This window comes from Pan troglodytes, chromosome 23, assembly GCF_028858775.2.
Source record: "Pan troglodytes isolate AG18354 chromosome 23, NHGRI_mPanTro3-v2.0_pri, whole genome shotgun sequence".
Classification (NCBI taxonomy): Eukaryota; Metazoa; Chordata; class Mammalia; order Primates; family Hominidae; genus Pan; species Pan troglodytes.
In genome coordinates, this window is record NC_086016.1 from 45,485,738 (window position 1) to 45,504,390 (window position 18,653).

The following is an 18,653-nucleotide window of genomic DNA, read 5'->3' on the forward strand; positions in this document are numbered from 1 at the left end:
ATCTCAGGCATTCGTGAATCTCAGACCATGGTGGCAGTGTGGGCAGTGAGGGGTGGGCTTGATCGGGGCTGACTGGGCCCCTGGAGCCCTTGTCTGCCCTGACCTCTGAAACACCAGGGGCCACATGGGCTTCGGGCCTGCCGGTCACGGTGGTTGATCCCACCTGCCAGGTCTGCCAGGTCTCACTGGACATGGAGAGGGTCATTTCATCCCCACACACAGCATGTGGGGAGGACCTCTTCGCACTTCGCCTCCAGGAGGGGCTGCTTCTTTTGTCTCCTCTGCCCAGGGCAGAGCCTGATGGTGGTTTCCATGAATGTTGTACAGGAGGCCGGGGGCTGTCCAGGCCTCATGTGTGGCTCAGAGGCCTCTAGGAGTCAGATCACCCCAAGGGGTCTACTCAGTCGTGCCCACCCACCTGCTCCTGCCTGCCTTTGAGAAGTCCCCCTTTCCCAGCCTGGGGATGGTGCTCCCCAGCGAGCAGTCTGTCCTGGGAAGTGTCTGTTCTGGATGTCTTGTGCATGACTTGACTCCTCCTGTCCCCCGACATTTTTTTTTTTTTTTTTGAGATGAAGTCTCGCTCTGTCGCCCAGGCTGGAGTGCAGTGGCATGATCTCAGCTCACTGCAACCTCTGCCTCCTGGGTTCAAGTGATTTTCCTGCCTCAGCCTCCTGAGTAGCTGGGATTACAAGCATGTGCCACTATGCCCAGCTAATTTTTGTATTTTTAGTAGAGACGGGTTTTCACCACACTGGCCAGGCTGGTGTCGAACTCCTGACCTGAGGTGATCCACCCACCTCGGCCTTCCAAAGTGCTGAGATTATAGGCGTGAGCCGCTGCACCCGGCCCCTGTCCACCAACATTCTAATAAAAGCTGGAACATCACCTCTTCCCATTGATGGAGCTCCCGGGTATTTAGAAGGCATTTTCACAGTGGTGGTGCCGTCTAATCCTCCTAACTGCTCTCCTCCTCCCTCCTTTCCTCCCCTGCGTCAGGCAGTGGGACACAGAGGAGAGCAAGAGGACTGGGGACAGAGGCATCATTAACCCCATCTTTACACAGGAGGAAACCGAGGCTGGAAGAGGTGCAGTGAGCAGCCAGGGGCAGAACTGGGGTGTCCGATGCCCACTTCAGTGCCCTTTCTACCCAGTAGAGGAAAACAAGGCAGGCTCTGGGCCCCTGGACCCAATGTTGTGGTGTCAGCTGCCCCCATGTCCCCAGATCCTGCAGGCAAGTCTGGTCCTTCTATGCATTTGGAGATGTTCTCATGGCTCCCCAAATGGGCAAGGGTGTGATGGGGAGGGAAAAAGGAACAAATTCCAGACCCGCTGCCCTGTTGAGATCTGGTTCTTCACCCAGCTCTGCCTGGGCCTCCCTGTGTGACCCTGGGAAGTGGAACAACCTCTCTGGGCATTGGGGTGGGGGAACAGGGCAGATTCCGGCTCCCCAAGATTTGAGGTCATGTGTTTCCAAGAAGCTGGCGGGAAACTGTCACCCCTAGAGGAAGGCTCCTTGGTGCTGGGTGAGGGGAAGGTGGGACAGGCAGCGGCTCTACCAGGGGCCAGCTCCTGGGGGTCCACAGTGTCTCTGATACGTTTCCGAGTGTTTCCTTCAAATAACTGCCCCCTGCCGTGGCTCTTGGGAACCAACAGACGTGTTCTCTCCATACTGATGAGGCTTCCTCCTGTCTTGTAAATATTTGATCAGATTTTTGAAAAATGGAAGCTGTGTTTGGAAGGCACCACCAGAAATGTGTTGCTTGTTTTTCTGTTGGCTGATGGGGCTGGGGCTCCAGGGAGGACCCTAAGTGGCTTCTAAGCCGCTGAGTCCTTCCCAGAAGCACCTTACCCATTCCCCCTACCTGCCTGGTTCAGCCAGTGGGGCTCTGAATGTGTCTGGGACCGCGGCATCAGAAAATTCCAGCTGTGAACCCAACAGGTTAGAACTGGGGCAGCCTTGGGAGCTGCCAGTGAGACGCTGTCGGCTCTTCTCCACTAGGAACCGCGGAAGGAAAGCATTTTACTCTGTGACTCAGTCCGTGTGGATGTGGGTGGCTAATTAAATAGAAATATATTTAACTGAAGTATCCCTTTCCTGGCTCAATGGACTCTCAAATCTTGGGGAGCTGATGTTTTCTATTCTTTTTTTAAAAAAATGCTGTTGCCATTCATCAAAATGCAATTTGAAAGACCCTGCTGTAGGCCAAAGGTTTTTCATTCAGGCTCCGTGGGTGAGTCTCAGGAGGGCTCCATGATAATTATGATGATAGCAATAATGATGGTAGTGGTGATATAGGAGGTGATGGTGATGGTGGTGATATTGATAATGGTGGTGTATGATGGTGATGATGATGGTAATGGTGATGGTGGTGATGAGAGTGATGATGTTGATGTTGATAATGGTAGTGGTGATGATGGTGGAGGTGATGGAGATGATGGTGGTGATAGTGATAGAGGAGGTGGTGGTGGTGATGGAGGTGGTGGTGGTAGTGATGGAGGTTGTGATGACGGAGGTGGTGGTTATGGAGGTGGTGGTAGTGACGGTAGTGATGGAGGTGGTGGTGGTGGTAGTGATGGAGGTGGTGATGAAGATGGTGGTGGTGATGGTGGTGTTGGTGATGGAGGTGGTGGTGATGGTGATGGAGGTGGTGGTTATGGAGGTGGTGGTGATGGTGATGGAGGTGGTGTTTATGGAGGTGGTGGTGGTGATGGAGGTGGTGGTGATAAAGATGATGCTGGTGGTGGTGATGGAGGTGGTGGTGATGGTGATGGAGATAGTGGTGATGGAGGTGGTAATGGAGGTGGTGGTAATGATTGAGGTGGTGGTGGTGATGGTGGTGATGATGGAGGTGGTGGTGATGGAGGTGGTGGTAATGATTGAGGTGCTGGTGATGGAGGTGGTGGTGATGGTGATGGTGATGATGATGGAGGCGGTGGTGATGGAGGTGGTGGTAATGATTGAGGTGCTGGTGATGGAGGTGGTGGTGGTGATGATGTTGGTGATGATGGAGGTGGTGGAGGTGGTGGTGATGGAGGTGGTGCTGGGGGTGATTATAGGGATAATTGAGGTGATGGGGATGATGAACTTGCAATGTGTTGAATACTTACTGTGTACCAGGCCCTGTTTTAAGTACTTTACATGGATTAACTGATTTAGTCATTTCAACAGCCGTATTGAGTATTATCCCCACTTCACAGATGGGAAATTGGGGCATAGAAGTTAAGTTCTTTGTTCAAGATCACACAGGTGGTAAGGAGTGGACCATTGTAACCCAGGTCTAACTGCAAGATGCGCTCACAGTTGGGTGTAAAATCATGTGTGTGCATGTCGGGGGTGATACATATTTCTGCAGAGAGAATCTTGGCTTCCTGCAGGCCTGTGTGGATGTGTCTGAGGGAGACGGTGCCCACTAATGGGATTAGCCACTGTCCTTGGTGCTGCCCACCCAGAGGCCGTTCCTTAGCCACAGCTGCCTGGTTTCCTCAATTGGTGGGCACTGCCTGTGGGTGGGGGTCCCTGAGAGAGCCCATACTAGGGGTGCAGGCAGCTCTTCTGTGCCCTGCCCCTCACACTTAATTTTTCCTCTCACAGGCCTGGGGGCAGATCCCCAGGCACAACCCAGAAAGCACAGCCAGTCTCATTCCCCAGGCCCCCACCTGTGCAAGGGGCTCTCCTGGAGCCTGCTCATGGCTGGGTGTAGGGGACTTGCTTTCTTCTTCTCCCCCAAGAACCGGGCAGGAGCGACAGCCCTCTTCCTCAAGGCCCAGAGCTTGGCTGGTAGGGGACTGGGGAGGTGGTGGTCTGGTGTGTTCTGCCTGCTTTTAGTACGTTCCCCTGGGGGTTCTGGGGCTTTTCTTTCAAATGAGGGGGATCGGTTTCAGCTTTGGCATTTTGGCTGCAATCCCAAGAACAGGTAAAGTCCTGCTCAACATCCTGTTAACAATTTATTCATTAATTCAGTCCCCTCTCACCCACCATCATTCGTTAAACATAGATTTGCGTGTCTCCTGGGCTGGTGTCTGAAACAATGAAAAGGCCTTTGACCCCAAATAACCAGTGTGGCCACCCATCCTCCTCTGTCACAAGCCCTGTGTCCCAGGAGATGGCTCTGTAGGCTTGAAGGCAGGGTGGGGCAGTGGGGAGAGAACATCAGATCTGGGTTTGAGAATGACTTCTCCACTGACCCACTGTGTGAACCTGGGCACTTTCCGTTCCCTTGCCAAACCTCCATCTTCTAGTCCAGGACCTGCCAGCATAGGACTAAGTTGGGGTTTTCAAGTGGGGTTCCAAGGAGGTGCATTGGGCACCTGCCAACAGGGTAGTATGTTGGGTTAACAGCCAGGGGTGTCAGTCACCCCACGGAACAGTGCATGGCCCAGGGAGGGATTTAAGTGGCAGCCTTGAGCACTGGTGCTGGTGATGGAGGTGGTGATAGAGGCACTGGCAATGGCAAAGCCCACCCCTCCCCCAGCCTCCACCAACTCTCACAGCATGTGGTGGCGGGAGAGTGGTAGTGAGGCACCCTGTTGGGGGCCGGCACGCCAGGACCCAAGTCCTGTGCCATCTCACTGCTGGGAGCCTCAGTGTCCTCATCTGTAAAAGGGGAATAATGCTAGTCCCTCTTTCACGGGGTTCTTGTAACAGCTGAGCCCATCCCAGTAATGTACATACTTGGGGCCTGGCAGAACAGTAGGTGCACAGGAAATGCTAGTGACTATTTTTATTTTCCCACCCCTGGTCCTCAATTTTCTCATCTACAAACCATGTAGAAGGAGACCTGTCTGGCCAACAGTGCTGCAGGGGTGAAGGTCATCCCAGGGCAGCAGGCGGGGAGGTGATGTGGGGAGGGCAATTGCATTACTTTGTAGGGCTGTGTAACTGAGGATCAAATCCAGTGGCGAAAACAACGGAAATTCACTCTCTCACGGTTCTGGAGGCTAGAAGCCTAGAGAGGCCTCTGCAAGATTGGTTCCTTTTGGGGGGCTCTGAGGGAAAACTCTTCCGGGCCACTCTTCTAGCTGCTGCTTTATTTTGAGACAGGGTCCTGCTCTGTTGCCCAGGCTGGAGTGCAGTGGCACAATCTCAGTTCACTGCAGCCTTGACCTCCTGGGCTCAAGCAATCCTCTCCCACCCCATCCTCTTGAGTAGCTGGGACTACAGGTGCGCGCCATCATGCCCGACTAATTTTTTAAAAATATTTTTGTAGAGACAGTGTCTTACTATGTTACCCAGGCTGGTCTTGCACTCGAGGGCTCAAACAATCCTCCTGTCTCAGCCTCCCAAAGCACTGGGATTACAGGCATGAGCCACCATGCTTGGCCACACTCTTGTGGCTTCTGATGGTTGCTGGTGATGCTAGTTGCTGGTGATCCTTGGCCACACTGTTGTGGTTTCTGATGGTTGCTGGTGATCCTGGTTGTTCTTTAGCTTGTGGAAGTGTCACTTCAGTTTCTACCTCCATTGTCACCTGGTGTCCTTCCCTCTGCCGGTGTCTCTATGTTATCACATGGCCCTCTTTTAAGGACACCAGTCATTGGAGGTAAGACCTACACGAATCCAGTATGACCCCATCTTAGCTTGATTTCATCTACAAATAACCTCTTTATAAATAAGGTCATATTCACAGGTCCTGGGGGTTGGCAACACGTCTTTTTGGGGGACACAATTTGATTCACAGTGGTGGTGGTGGTGGTGGTGGTGGTGGTGATGGTGGCTGTCTTAGACCATTCGGGCTGCTACAAGAAAATGCCATAGACTGGGTGGATTCTAAACAACAGAAGTGTGTTTCTCACAGTCTGGAATCTAGAATTCCAAGATCAAGGTGCTGGCAGATTCCATGTCTGGTGAGGACCCACTTCCTGGTTCATAGATGGCACCTCCTTGCTGTTTCCTTACATAGTGGAAGGAGCAAGGGATCTCTCATGCCTCTCCTTATAAGGGCACTGATCCTATTTGAGAGGGCTCCACCCTCATGACCTCATCACCTCCCAGAGACCCCACCTCCTAGTACTAGCACCTTGGGGATTAGATTTCAAAATATTAATTTTGGGGGGATGCAAACATTTAGATCATAGCAATGATTGAGGTAGTGGTGGTGATGGAGGTGGTAGGAGGTGGTGGTGGTGGTGATGGAGGTGCTGGTAGTGGTGACAGAGGTGTGATGGAGGTGGTGATGATGGAAGTGGTGATGGAAGTGGAGGTGGTGGTGGTGGTGGTGGAGGTGGTGGTGGTGATGGAGGTGGTGATGGAGGTGGTGGTGGTGGTGATGGAGGTGGTGATGGAGGTGATAGTGGTGATGGTGGTGGTGATGGTGGTGGTAGTGATGGAGGTGTTGATGGAGGTGATGGTGGTGATGGTAGTGGTGATGGTGGTGGTAGTGATGGAGGTGGTGATGGAGGTGGTGGTGGTGGAGGAGGAGGTACTAGTAATGGAGGTGGTGGTGGAAGTGCTGGTGATGGTGGAGGTGGTGGTGGTGGTGGAGGTGGTGGTGGTGGAGGTGGTGATGGTGGAGGTAGTGGTGGTGGTGGTAGTGGTGGTGGAGATGGTGGTGGTGGAGATGGTGGTGGAGGTGATGGTGGAGGTGGTGGTGGTGGAGGTGGTGATGGTGGAGGTAGTGGTGGTGGTGGTAGTGGTGGTGGAGATGGTGGTGGTGGAGATGGTGGTGGAGGTGATGGTGGAGGTGGTGGTGGTGGAGATGGTGATGGTGGAGGTAGTAGTGGTGGAGATGGTGGTGGTGGAGGTGATGGTGGAGGTAGTGGTGGTGGAGGTGGTGGTGGTGGAGGAGGAGGTACTAGTAATGGAGGTGGTGGTGGAAGTGCTGGTTATGGTGGAGGTGGTGGTGATGGAGGTGGTGGTGGTGGAGGTGGTGATGGTGGAGGTGGTGGTGGTGGAGGTGGTGATGGTGGAGGTGGTGGAGGTGGTGGTGGTGGAGGTGGTGGAGGTGGAGGTGGTGATGGTGGAGGTGGTGGTGGTGGAGGTGGTGATGGTGGAGGTGGTGGTGGAGGTAGTGGTGGTGGACGTAGTGGTGGTGGAGATGGTGGTGGTGGAGGTGGTGGTGGAGGTAGTGGTGGTGGAGGTAGTGGTGGTGGAGATGGTGGGGGTGGAGGTGATGGTGGAGGTGGTGATGGAGGTGGTGGTGGTGGAGGTGGTGGTGGTGGAGGTAGTGGTGGTGGAGATGGTGGTGGTGGTGGTGGAGGTAGTGGTGGTGGAGATGGTGGTGGTGGAGGTAGTGGTGGTGGAGATGGTGGTGGAGGTGGTGGTGGTGGAGATGGTGGTGGTGGAGATAGTGGTGGTGGAGGTAGTGGTGGTGGAGGTGGTGGTGGTGGAGATGGTGGTCGTGGAGATGGTGGTGGTGTAGATGGTGGTGGTGGAGGTGGTGGTGGTGGAGGTGATGGTGGAGGTAGTGGTGGTGGAGGTAGTGGTGGTGGAGGTGGTGGTGGAGGTGATGGTGGAGGTAGTGGTGGTGGAGGTGGTGGTGGAGGTAGTGGTGGTGGAGGTGGTGGTGGTGGAGGTGGTGGTGTTGGAGGTAGTGGTGGTGGAGATGGTGGTGGAGGTAGTGGTGGCGGAGATGGTGGTGATGGAGGTGGTGATGGGCGTGGTGGTGGTGGAGGAGGTACTAGTAATGGAGGTGGTGGTGGAAGTGCTGTTGATGGTAGAAGTGCTAGTGATGGTGGAGGTGGCGGTGTTGGAGGTGGTGATGCTGGTTACTTTATTGACATAAAGGGCCCATTCTTGTGGAATCATGTATGGGTGAAACCTACGGGATGATTCTGATGCTTTTGTTGCAAATGACTGAAAACCCAGTTCAAATGGCTTTGTGTTGGCCCGTATAATTGGGAAGTGCTGAGGTAGGGTGGGTGTCTGGTCCAGTTTGATCCAGCTGTTTCTTGGGTAGCTTAACAGCTGCTGACAGCTGCCCACAGCTCCCAAGGCTAGAAGCTCACTGTTTATACACAGGGATGATAGTATCCACTTTTCTTCTTCTTGAAAAGAGACTCCCTGCAATTGGAAGGATCTAGGTGATGTGTTCACCACTGAACTGACTAGGGGGAATATCTGGCACTGATGGGTCCAGGTCTTGGCTGGGGAGCAGGCTACCAGGCTGGGATTGCGTATAATGGTCTAGGTCCACCTGGCCCCACCCTCCCAGCTGGGGATGGGCTCAACTCTACCTGGACTCCCTGGCTAGAGCTTCCAGTATAAGCAAGAATGAGCAGCCCGCACCTGGAATCTGCTCTCTTTTGATTGGGGGTCCACACACCCCACCTGGGGGAGGGAGGATGGAAGGGCATCTTCCTGGGGGTGGGGGTGGGAGTATTGGAGAATGTATAATGTTCCCTGTGGATTTTCTTAGAAAGGCTTGGAGCAGGAAAGGTCTTAGGAAGAAGCTGATATATATATGTGTGTGTGTGTATATATATATATATATATGTATTTAGCTTTCTTTTTTTTGGTTATGTAAATAATACTTACAGAAAAACAGAAACTGCAGGTAAGCAGAAGGAGAGAGGAAAGAGAATTGCCTGGGGACCCACAGACCGCCAGTGGGTCAGAGTCCTGGTGAGTCCCTGCCTTCCCTGGGTGGAGACCTTCCCTGGGTCTCCAGGTAGCGAGCTGGTCCTGAGGGCCCCCCTGGCCCGTGGGGAGCTCCGCATTCCCTCTGACCACCTTGTACTTTCACCCGCCCTCCCTCAAACACCTGCACTTCTTCTACAGGCAGCCCTGGTTCTACGGCTGGGGCTTCAACCTCCCGCGAGGCCAAGCCCTGCTGGAGAAATGGAACCTCATTCCCGAAGGTGTAGACATCCTGATAACCCATGGACCACCACTGGGTAAGGCTCTGCTGGCCTGGCCCTCCAGCTCGCCCATCTGGGCTGGTGGGTGGGCTCTGGGATGGGGGGCTGGCTGGGCCTGTATAGGGGAGCCCTGGAGGGGTTCTGAGTCCCACTTGCTGGGACACTGAGGACACGTTGCCCCATGGTCCCTCTTATTTCCTGAGTGCTCACTGAGAGCAGGGGGCTTGACTTGTTATCTTGTGGGCTCCTCACAACAGCAAAGGAGGCCAGAATCACCTGCCCATTTGACAGGTGGGACCCTGGAGCTTCGGCTTATGCCTCTGCAGACCCCAGTCCCGGGTGCTGAAAATCACCAGAGCCCTGCACAGGGCTTCCTCTGGGCAGCCCTAACTCCCTCAGAAACCCGGGGTCCCCACTTCCTCACCCCCACCCAGCCCAACATCCCCAGGGCCTGTAGACCACCTCCCATCTCTCCTCTCTGCCCCCACCCCACCACCCAATCCACACTGAGGTCATCCCCTCATCTGCATACTGCCTCCTCCACCCCTACTGTCCCACCTGGGGGCTTTCTCAGTTCCCTTCCTTTCCTTTCCGTTCCTTTCCTCATTCCCACAGCCTGGCCATCACCACATCCCTCCCATTCCACCTCCAAACTGCCTCCCACTCCCCCTTCTCTTCAAGCTGCTGACCCTGCCTCAGTCCAGGACAATGTCTTCTCTCTCTCTCCCATGGTCATGGTGGAGGTGGTGGTGATGGAGGTAGTGGTGATGGAGGTGGTGATGGTGGAGGTGGTGGTGGTGGAGGTGGTGATGGTGGTGGAGGTGATGAAGGTGGTGGTGATGAAGGTGATGGTGGTGACGGAGGTGATGGTGGGAGGTGGAGATGGTGGTGGTGGTGGTGGGAGGTGGTGATAGTCATAGAGGTAGTGGCAGTGGGGATGGGGTGGTGGTGGTGGTGATGGAGGTGGTGGTGATGGTGATGGGGGTGGTGATGGATGTGATGGTGGTGGTGATAGAAGTGGTGGTGACGTGGGAGGTGGTGGTGGTGGGAGGTAGTGATGGTGATGGAGGTGGTGGTGATGGTGATGGGGGTGGTGATGGATGTGATGGTGGTGGTGATAGAAGTGGTGGTGACGTGGGAGGTGGTGGTGGTAGGAGGTAGTGATGGTGATGGAGGTGGTGGTGGTGGTTATGGGGGTGGTGATGGTGGTAATGGAGGTGGTGGTGGTGGTGATGGAGGTGGTGGTGATGGTGGGTGGTGGTGGAGGTGGTGGTGGTAGTGGAGGTGGTGGTGGTGGTGATGGGGGTGGTGGTGGTGATGGTGGAGGTGGTGGTGGTGGTGATGGGGGTGGTGGTGATGGGGGTGATGGTGGTGATGGTGGTGGTGGAGGTGATGATGGTGGTGGTGATGGAGGTGGTGATGGGGGTTGGGGTGGTGATGGTGATGGAAGTGGCGGTGGTGATGGTGGAGGTGGTGGTGGTGGTGATGGAGGTGGTGATGGGGGTGGTGGTGGTGATGGTGATGGAGGTGGTGGTGGTGATGGTGGAGGTGGTGGCGGTGGTGGTAATGGAGGTGGTGATGGGGGTGGTGGTGGTGATGGTGATGGAGGTGGTGGTGGTGGTGGTGATGGAGGTGGTGATGGGGGTGGTGGTGGTGATGGTGATGGAGGTGGTGGTGATGGTGATGGAGGTGGTGGTGATGGCGATGGAGGTGGTAGTGGTGTTGATGGAGGTGGTGATGGAGGTGGTAATGGAGGTGGTGGGGGTGATGGTGGTGATGGTGATGGAGGTGGCGGTGATGATGGTGGTGATGGTGATGGAGGTGGTGGAGGTGGTGGAGGCGAAGATCTTGCCCCTTCCAGTCCATTCGCTTTACATCAGCAGGAGGGAGTTTTCTGTATCCTTATGTGTGCCATGCCACCCCTCTGTGACCCTCTGTGGTTCCCTCAGTCCTCTGAATGAAGTTCAGTCTCCCAGCAGTTCGGCCCATATCAGTGTCTTGCTCCCACCGCCACCTCCAGAAACCCACCATCACTCCCTCAGTGCTTGGGACCAGCCCCTGTGCTGGGTGACACTGGTCCAGGATAACTCCTGCAGTGTGTGCCTGGGTTGGAGGGCCCCCAGGCTGCAGGGTAGAGGGTTCAGGAACAGCCAAGTCCCGTGGGACACATTCAGGGGTGAGGGAAGCTTGAGGAGTCAGGAGAGATGACTGCTGTTAGGCTGCATGGGGGACTTGCACAAGCTGTGATCCCAGAATTGGAGGAGGAGGGTGAGGTAGAGAAGGGGAGGGGAAGGGTGTCCCAGGCAGAGGCCATGGGGGAGGCTGTGGGGTGAGGTGCAGGACAGCTTGAGTGTCACTGGCTCACACACCAGTTCAGGAAGAAACTCCTGATACCACTTTGTGCCCCTACCCAGCCAGTGCCCCACGGCCCCTCTGCCTCCTCACAAAGTCCAGGAAAGGAAGGTTTTGTCAGCCTCACCCTCACAGGTGGAAGCGGAGGCCTGGGCCCTGGTGTGATTTAAGCAGCACAGAGAGGTTGTAGCCGGGTTTGTTTCACCCCCACCTGAAGCCGCCTGAGTCCTGGGACGGTTCCCGTCAACATTCGGTGTCATTGGTCACTGACAGTGAGGCTCAGCAGCAAAGGCATCTCGTTCTCTTCCTTCTCTTTTCATTCCCTCCTTTCCATGTCTCCTTTTTTCCTCCTTTTTCCTTCTCTCCTCTTCCATCTTTCCTCGCCTCCTCCCTCTTCCTTCTTTCTCTCCCTCTCTCCTTTCCATCCATCCATCTCTCCAAACATGGTGTCGTTTGGCTTCCTGCTCTCCGGACGCCCCGCCTGGGCCCCTTCACACACCGCCCGGCTCCTGTCTCGGGGCTGCCCATGTGCCAGGCGCTCCAGCTGGTGCTGCCCTTGCATCATCTCCGGACTGTGTGCGCCAGGGTGCCGAGGTGCTGGGGACCCTCCCCACAACACACACTCCAGAAGTGAAGAAGGATCCGGCCTCATGCATGGTGGGATCCCAGTGCCCAGCCCAGCACTCTATTGGATGAAATGGAGGCACAGAGAGGTTAAGTGGCTTGTCCAAGGTCACACAGCCAGTAGGCAGCAGAGCCTGGGACTTCACCCCAGTGTCTGCCCCCAGCCTGTGCCCAACCCATTCCTGGCCTCTTTTCTCTGCTTTCCCCTCCTTCTCCCCCTCCTCCTCCTCCTCCCTCATCTTTGTCTCTATCTCTGTCTGCGTCTTCTCTTTATGCCTGTTGCTGCTTGCTTGGGCCTTTGAGTGGAAGCTTCCCCTGTCCCCTTCTTGGCAGTTGCAGAAACCTGTTCTGCTCACCCAAACAGAGAGGGGCCGCCATGAACCCTAATTGTTTGCTTGGAGTAATCAATTATTCTCCGTTTGTGTAGCCATGTGAGGATAATAAGCAGCCACCATCTGGGCGGCTCCAGGAGGCTGGCAGCGGGGGCAGGCGCAGGCGCAGCCACGTGAGCGATGCTGCACCCACGGAGGAAGTTTCTGCTCATGAGTCTGTGCTGTTTAGGAAGTTTCTGACATGGAAATCTCACTCCTGGGCTGTGTATCAGGACGCCCTGCTCTGCAACTAACCACCAGGGTGCCTGCCCTTGGGACTCACCCGTCCCTCTCTGGCCTCCGTTTGCTGATCTCTGCGGTGGGCGGATGCCACCCTTGAGGCCACTCGAGCACAGATGGTCTGGGGGGCGCCAGCAGTTACTGAGCACCCCACCCCAAGTGCCTGGCCCATGCTAAGCTCTTTCAAGGAGGCCCTCAGTGCAGCCCTATGGAGGAGGAGGGTGAGGCTGCAAGGTCCTGAATGGTTTCAGTCCCTGAAGCCTGAGGCAGGGCAGGGTTCTGGACAGCTTGCTAGGGGAGAGTGGTGCAAAGCCGGAGTCCGGAAGCCCCATGCCTTTTCCAGGCTGCAGAAGCTGCTGCTAGGCTGGGGCAGTGAGGGGCTGGGACAGACCGTGTCATGGCCTCCTGTTGTCTCCCCCATACCAGGCTTCCTGGACTGGGTCCCCAAGAAGATGCAGCGGGTGGGCTGTGTGGAGCTGCTCAACACGGTGCAGAGGCGCGTCCAGCCACGGTTACATGTCTTTGGCCACATCCACGAAGGTGAGTACGTAGTGGAGACAGGCACCTCACGGGCTAGGGGCTCCTAATGGACCCTCCAGCAGGACCTCCCCTCCGTTCAGCCAGAAGGGAAATAAATAGCCCATTCCTACTGTTCGCTTTGTAACTGCTAACTGCCATACACACCCTGGCTGTCAACGAGCTATTGCTAAATGTTTAATAATAGGAAGATGATCACAACATCCTGCATGACTTAGGGGGTAAATTTTGCTTCCGGGGAGCCCTGCAACTCTGCTGTGCCTCCAGCCTGGGAAGCCGTCGGGAGGTGGGCAGGGGGTTTTCAGAGGAAGGGGCATTTGGGCCATGACATGGAGGATGCATTATATTTGGTGGGCACACTATGAATCCCTTAAAACTGGTGGCCCTGTCTTGTTGCTTCTGTCCCCAGGGCCTGGCATACAATAGGTGCTTAATAAGTGTGGAGGGACTACCGGTGATGGTGAGGGTGATGTCAGCTCCGGTTCTATCATCCACATGGCCACGCCCTGGCCTGTTGCTGCGTGCAGGCGTTCCCTAGTAGACCTCAGCCATCCTCACCTGAGCCTCATTTCACCAGTTTGGCACAGATGCCTCTTTTTTTGCCCCTTTTGGATATTTATCCCACCTGCCCAAGGCCTCTCTGTCACATCCCTGCCAGGAAGCATATTGGCTGCTGTGGGATGTCTGGACTGACGTGGTTTCCCCCAGAGACATCTCCTGGCCTCCTGAACCTGTGTCTGGTTGGACCAGGGACCCCAGGCCTCCACATTGCCTGGTCCACATCAGATCGTTTTCCAGCTCAAAAGCAAGCAAGCCTCAAACCATTCATTCCCTGAGGGCCTCTGCAGCTCATTATCAAGGGGAAGGAGTGATCAGACCTCACCTGGCCCTGGAGTAGCTCCTGGAGGAGCCCTAGGCACAGAGGAGTCATCAAAGCAGGATGTGAGAGGTCCTGGGAGAGATGGGCAGCTCACGTGCTGTGGGATAATAATAATAGCTGTCATTTTCTGTGGCCCTACTATGGGCATGTAGCTCCATCAGATCCAAAGTTGCCTTTGACCCAAACCACACCCCCACACAATTGGACAGGCACAATTGGACTCCAAAGAATAGGTCCTCACCCACCCACTAACCACTCCCTTCCTCCCCCAGCAACACGCAGGGAAGGGGAAATGTTCCTTCTATCTTGGAGATGACCTGAGCTGAAGGATGAGGGGGATTCTACCAAATAGAGATGGTGAGAAGAGGGTATGAGGGAGGCAGAGAAAGTACATGACAATGATGATAATGATAGTGATGATGGTGAGAGGATGGTAGTGATAGTAGTAATGATGATGATGGCCATGTTCACAGTGGTGTGGGTAGTGATGATGGTGATAGTAATAATGTCAATGATGATGATGATTATACTGATGATGATGGTAGTGGTGACAATGGTGATAATGATAAACGCAATGGTGGTGATGATGATAATGGTGATGATGATGGTGATTGTGGTGATGATGATAGTGCTGATACAATAATAATGAGGGTGATAATAATGACAGTGGTGTTGGTGGTGATGATCATGATGACATCAGTGATGGCATCATCAATGATGACAATGATGATGATGATAGTGATGATGGTGGTATGCTGGTGATAACAGTGGCGATGATAATGATAAGGGTAGTGATGACGATCATGGTGACATTGGTGATGACACCATTCTTGATGATGGTGGTTGTGGTGATGAATGATGGTGGTGGTGGTGATGAATGGTAATTATAAGGGTGGCAATGATGATGTTGGTGGTGACAGCAAAGATGATGGCATTGGTGATGATGTTGATGGTGATGGTGGCGGTATGTTGGTGACGTTGATGGCACTAGTGATGGTGGTGGTGATAATGGTGATGACAATAATGATAAAGGCAGTGATGATGATAGCATTGGTGATAATGATGGTGATGGTGGTAGTGATAATGATGATGATAATAGGAGCAGTGGTGATGATGTTGATTGTGATAGTGATGATGATGGCATTGGTTATGATGATGTTGATGGTGGTGATGGGGATGATGGTGGTGATGATTGTAGTGATGATAGATAGCATTAGTGAAGATGATGATGATGGTGGTGGTGGTGGTGATGATAAGGGTGGTGATGATGTTCATGGTGATAGTGATGATGATGGCATTTTTTATGATGTTGGTGATGGCGATTGGTGGTGGTGATAATGGTGGTGATGATAAAGGTAGTGATGATGATGATGGTGATGGTAATGGTGGTGGAGGTAACAGTGAAGATGATGATAAGGGTGTTGGTGATGATGTTGATCATGATAGTGATGATGATGACATTAGTGATGATGATTATGGTGGTAGTAGTGAAAAATAGTGATGATCACGATAAGGGTGGTGGTGATGATGTTGATAGTGATGATGGTGGTACAGTGGTGGTGGTGATGGTGACGAGGATCGTGGTGAAGATGATGTCGATGATGATGACTCACTGCGTGCTTCTTATGTGCCAGGCACTGGGCCGAGCACAGTACATAGATAATTATCTCATATAATCCTCACAGCAGGCTTGGAAGTGGCATGTATCATTATCATCTCCATTTTACAGATGAAGGGACTGACCTCGAGAGTTTACCAGCTTGCCCCAAACACATTCAGCCCACAGGGGCTGAGTGCCCTATGACTGCCACACCCCCCTGACCACCCTCACTACTCTGGCTGCTGGCCTGATGGGCATGTGCTTACTTTCCAGGGTATGGTGTCATGGCAGATGGGACGACCACCTATGTGAATGCGTCCGTATGCACTGTGAACTACCAGCCCGTGAACCCACCCATAGTCATCGACCTCCCCACACCCCGGAACTCCTGACTGCTCCCCACTGCCCCTGCCCTGCCCGCCCGTGTCAGCTCCACAGGCCTGGCCCGGCCACTGTTCCTTCCATGCTGAGTTGCCTGGACGACCCATCTGGCTGCGGGGACTGGCCTAGCAGGCAGGTCAGGGCCTTGGAACGACTCTTTAGCCTTCTGTCACCTGGAGTTGGGACCCTGCGCATCCCCATCAGGGGTTCTGTGCTCATTTACTTTTTCTGCGTGTACATCCTGCGTGTACCTCGTTAAAGGACCTACTAAGCTCATGGCCCTGTCATGTTTGGGAAATGACTAAATCTTCATTCTTCTCCCTTGGACGCCCTCCTGGTTTGGGAAGCTGCTGCTCTTGAATGGGTTTTGGAAGTTACACAAAATCTCCCTCTAACCACGGGTCTGTGTGGCGGCATGCCCCTGGGTGGGAGGATTCGTGAGCTGCACACAGACAGTCCCTTGCTCTCCTCCCAAGTGAGGGAGGAGACAGGCCCAAGGCGGAGGCCCTCCGAGGGAGCATTTAGGGACATCTCAGGAATTCAGACCGCACCTGGCCAGGCCCACAGCTGTTTGCCTGGCATTGTTCCCCCCTTTTTCTTCCCATAGGCATTTTTGTTGACTTGAACAATGACCTGAGTGTCCTAGGCATTCACTCGGAGCCTGGATGATGGGGGCTGGTTCTACAGAATGAGCCACTGGCATTCGTGCCCAGGACCAGCGAGAGGGTTCCCAGTCATGGGGGGATGATGACCCTTGGTCCCACGGGGAACACACTGCTCTGTAGAATGCGGTAGCCTGGATGGAGGGTCTGCAGGCTTCGGCTGCAGCAGGCCTGCCATGGGTGTGAACCCATGTCCAGGCACGCACCGACACACATGCACGCACACACCCCTCTTAATTGAACCAAGTGGGTCCTGTGTTTCTCTTTTCTGCCCCGCAGTGAGGTTCTGTTCCTTGGTGTGGCTTCCCTTGCACCGTTAGGATTCTGTCTGGCGTGCCTGCAGCCGAGGAAGCCCAGGACCAGCCGGCCCTGTGAATGGGAGGGTGGCACAGGGACCGAGCGGGCCCCAGGCTCTGGCAGCCCCACCTTGGACAGCTTCTTTTTCTTCTTTGAATTAGGACTGGAGGGGGTGGGGCCAGGGCGGTGGTGGGAACCGGTAGGGCCTAGATGAGGGGCAGGCAGTCAGGCAGAAATGGGCAAGTTCAGGGTCAGATTCTGTCGTTATTTAATATTTTGTTCATCATGGACTTTTTCTGCATTTATTTTGATTTTTAACATTGCATTAAAGTAGTATTATTTGTCCTGATTGGTGACTTTTTTTGCACCCCCTTTACGTTGTACATCTGAGAGAAGGGTGTCACTCCCTCACCCAGGTCCCAGCCCTGGGAACCAGCCTACCGTGAGCCCTTTTGCAGATATAGACTCATTTCATCCTCAGATGGTCCTTCAAGGTAGGTACTTTAGTCCCATTTTAGAGATGAGACGATTGAGGCCAGAGGGGTGTGGTAACTTGCCTGGGGGCTCACAGCACAAAAGGAGCGGAGGCAGGATCTGACCCTTGTTCTCTGGCCTCACTGCCCTCACTTTGCCATGACCCGAAGTTATGTCCCTACAAAGCAATGCATGGTCCGAGGCTCTTTTTATTGTATTTTTATTTTTAAGGGTCCTGTTCAAAACTGGTGTGAGCTCTGAGGAGTCCTGAACCCTGGGTGCAGCATCCTAGCATCCTGGGAGTCCTTTTCTGCCCACACTGAGCTGGGCTCCTCGAGGGGTGGGGCTGCTGTCCCTGGAAGCCTGGCAGCAGCACTGTATCGGGTTGGCTGAAGCTGAGCGCCGTGGGGTGCAGGGCTCCAGGAATCCCGTTTGGCTGAAGGGGTTCCTGTAGCCAGGGATGTTTATGAGGTCTCTCTGATGCCCCAGGCGCAGGACATGTGTGCGGGTGGAGAAAAGCAGGCCCTTTCAGTGCCAGCTCCACTCAATTTCTATGTGGACCAAGAACGATAAACTTAAAAAAAATTTTTCCTAAGGTATCTTCAGAATATGGTGTATTTTTATGTGGAAAAGAAAAGTTATGAAGGCAGCTATTACTTTAAGAGAAAATTCATTAAAAGTCCTCGAGGTATGAAGATGACGGCGTGCTTCTCAATCATTTTGGCATAACTTGATTGTGGCTGTAATTTTTTTTTTTTTTTTTTTGTCAAGCATGTCAGACAATAAAGTCTTTGTAAAAAGAGAAGTCCACGCGGCACCTCTTCCTTCCACATCTCTGGCTGTTGTCTGGGACACATGGGGGCAACGTGGTGTCCTCTTGCAGAATGCTGAGGCCTGGACAGAGCTTGGATGCCAAAGACCTCCTGTGTGGCAGCAGTCGGTGTCCCTCTGCTTGCTTTAACCTCCCCTGGGGTGGGGGGATCCCAGAGGTGGTGGTGTGGGCAGTTCTGGGTCCTCTTTTGTACAAATACTTGGCTGCCTGGTCTCCCAAAACAGAACACCTCCAGAGGCCTTAGCGCTGGACTCTTCCTGGAAATGGCATGTTCAGCCCAGCCCCTGTGAAACACGGGGTCCAGACATTGCCCAGGAGAAACACTGGCAGGTACAACGACCCTAGTCTGAAAGCCCCCAAGCTGCAAAAGTTCTGTCATTTTTATCCATCTGTCCGTCCATCCCTCTATATACCATCCACCCCTCCTTCCAACATCCATCCATCCATCCATCCCCCATCCCTCCATCTATCCATCCCCCATCCCTCCATCTATCCATCCCCATCTATCCATCCATCCATCCATCCATCCCCCATCCATCCATGCCCCATCTATCCATTCATCCATCCCCCCTCTGTCATCCATCCATCCCCCATCTGTCCATCCATC

The 18,653-nt window shown here is 54.0% G+C and overlaps 1 protein-coding gene across 3 annotated transcripts in view; it reads left to right on the plus strand.

The window, feature by feature from the left end:
* Nucleotides 1–18,019, plus strand: part of MPPED1 (metallophosphoesterase domain containing 1) — a 96,267-nt gene extending 78,248 nt beyond the window's left edge. For all 3 annotated transcript variants that reach the window (XM_054675992.1, XM_054675993.2, XM_054675994.2), the window contains exons 5-7: nt 8,717–8,832; nt 12,810–12,923; nt 15,674–18,019. In XM_054675992.1, the coding sequence (XP_054531967.1) occupies nt 8,717–8,832; nt 12,810–12,923; nt 15,674–15,792 (349 nt within the window). In that variant the 3' untranslated portion in view covers nt 15,793–18,019. The remainder of the gene's footprint in view (nt 1–8,716; nt 8,833–12,809; nt 12,924–15,673) is intronic.
* The last annotated feature ends 634 nt before the right edge of the window (nt 18,020–18,653 follow it).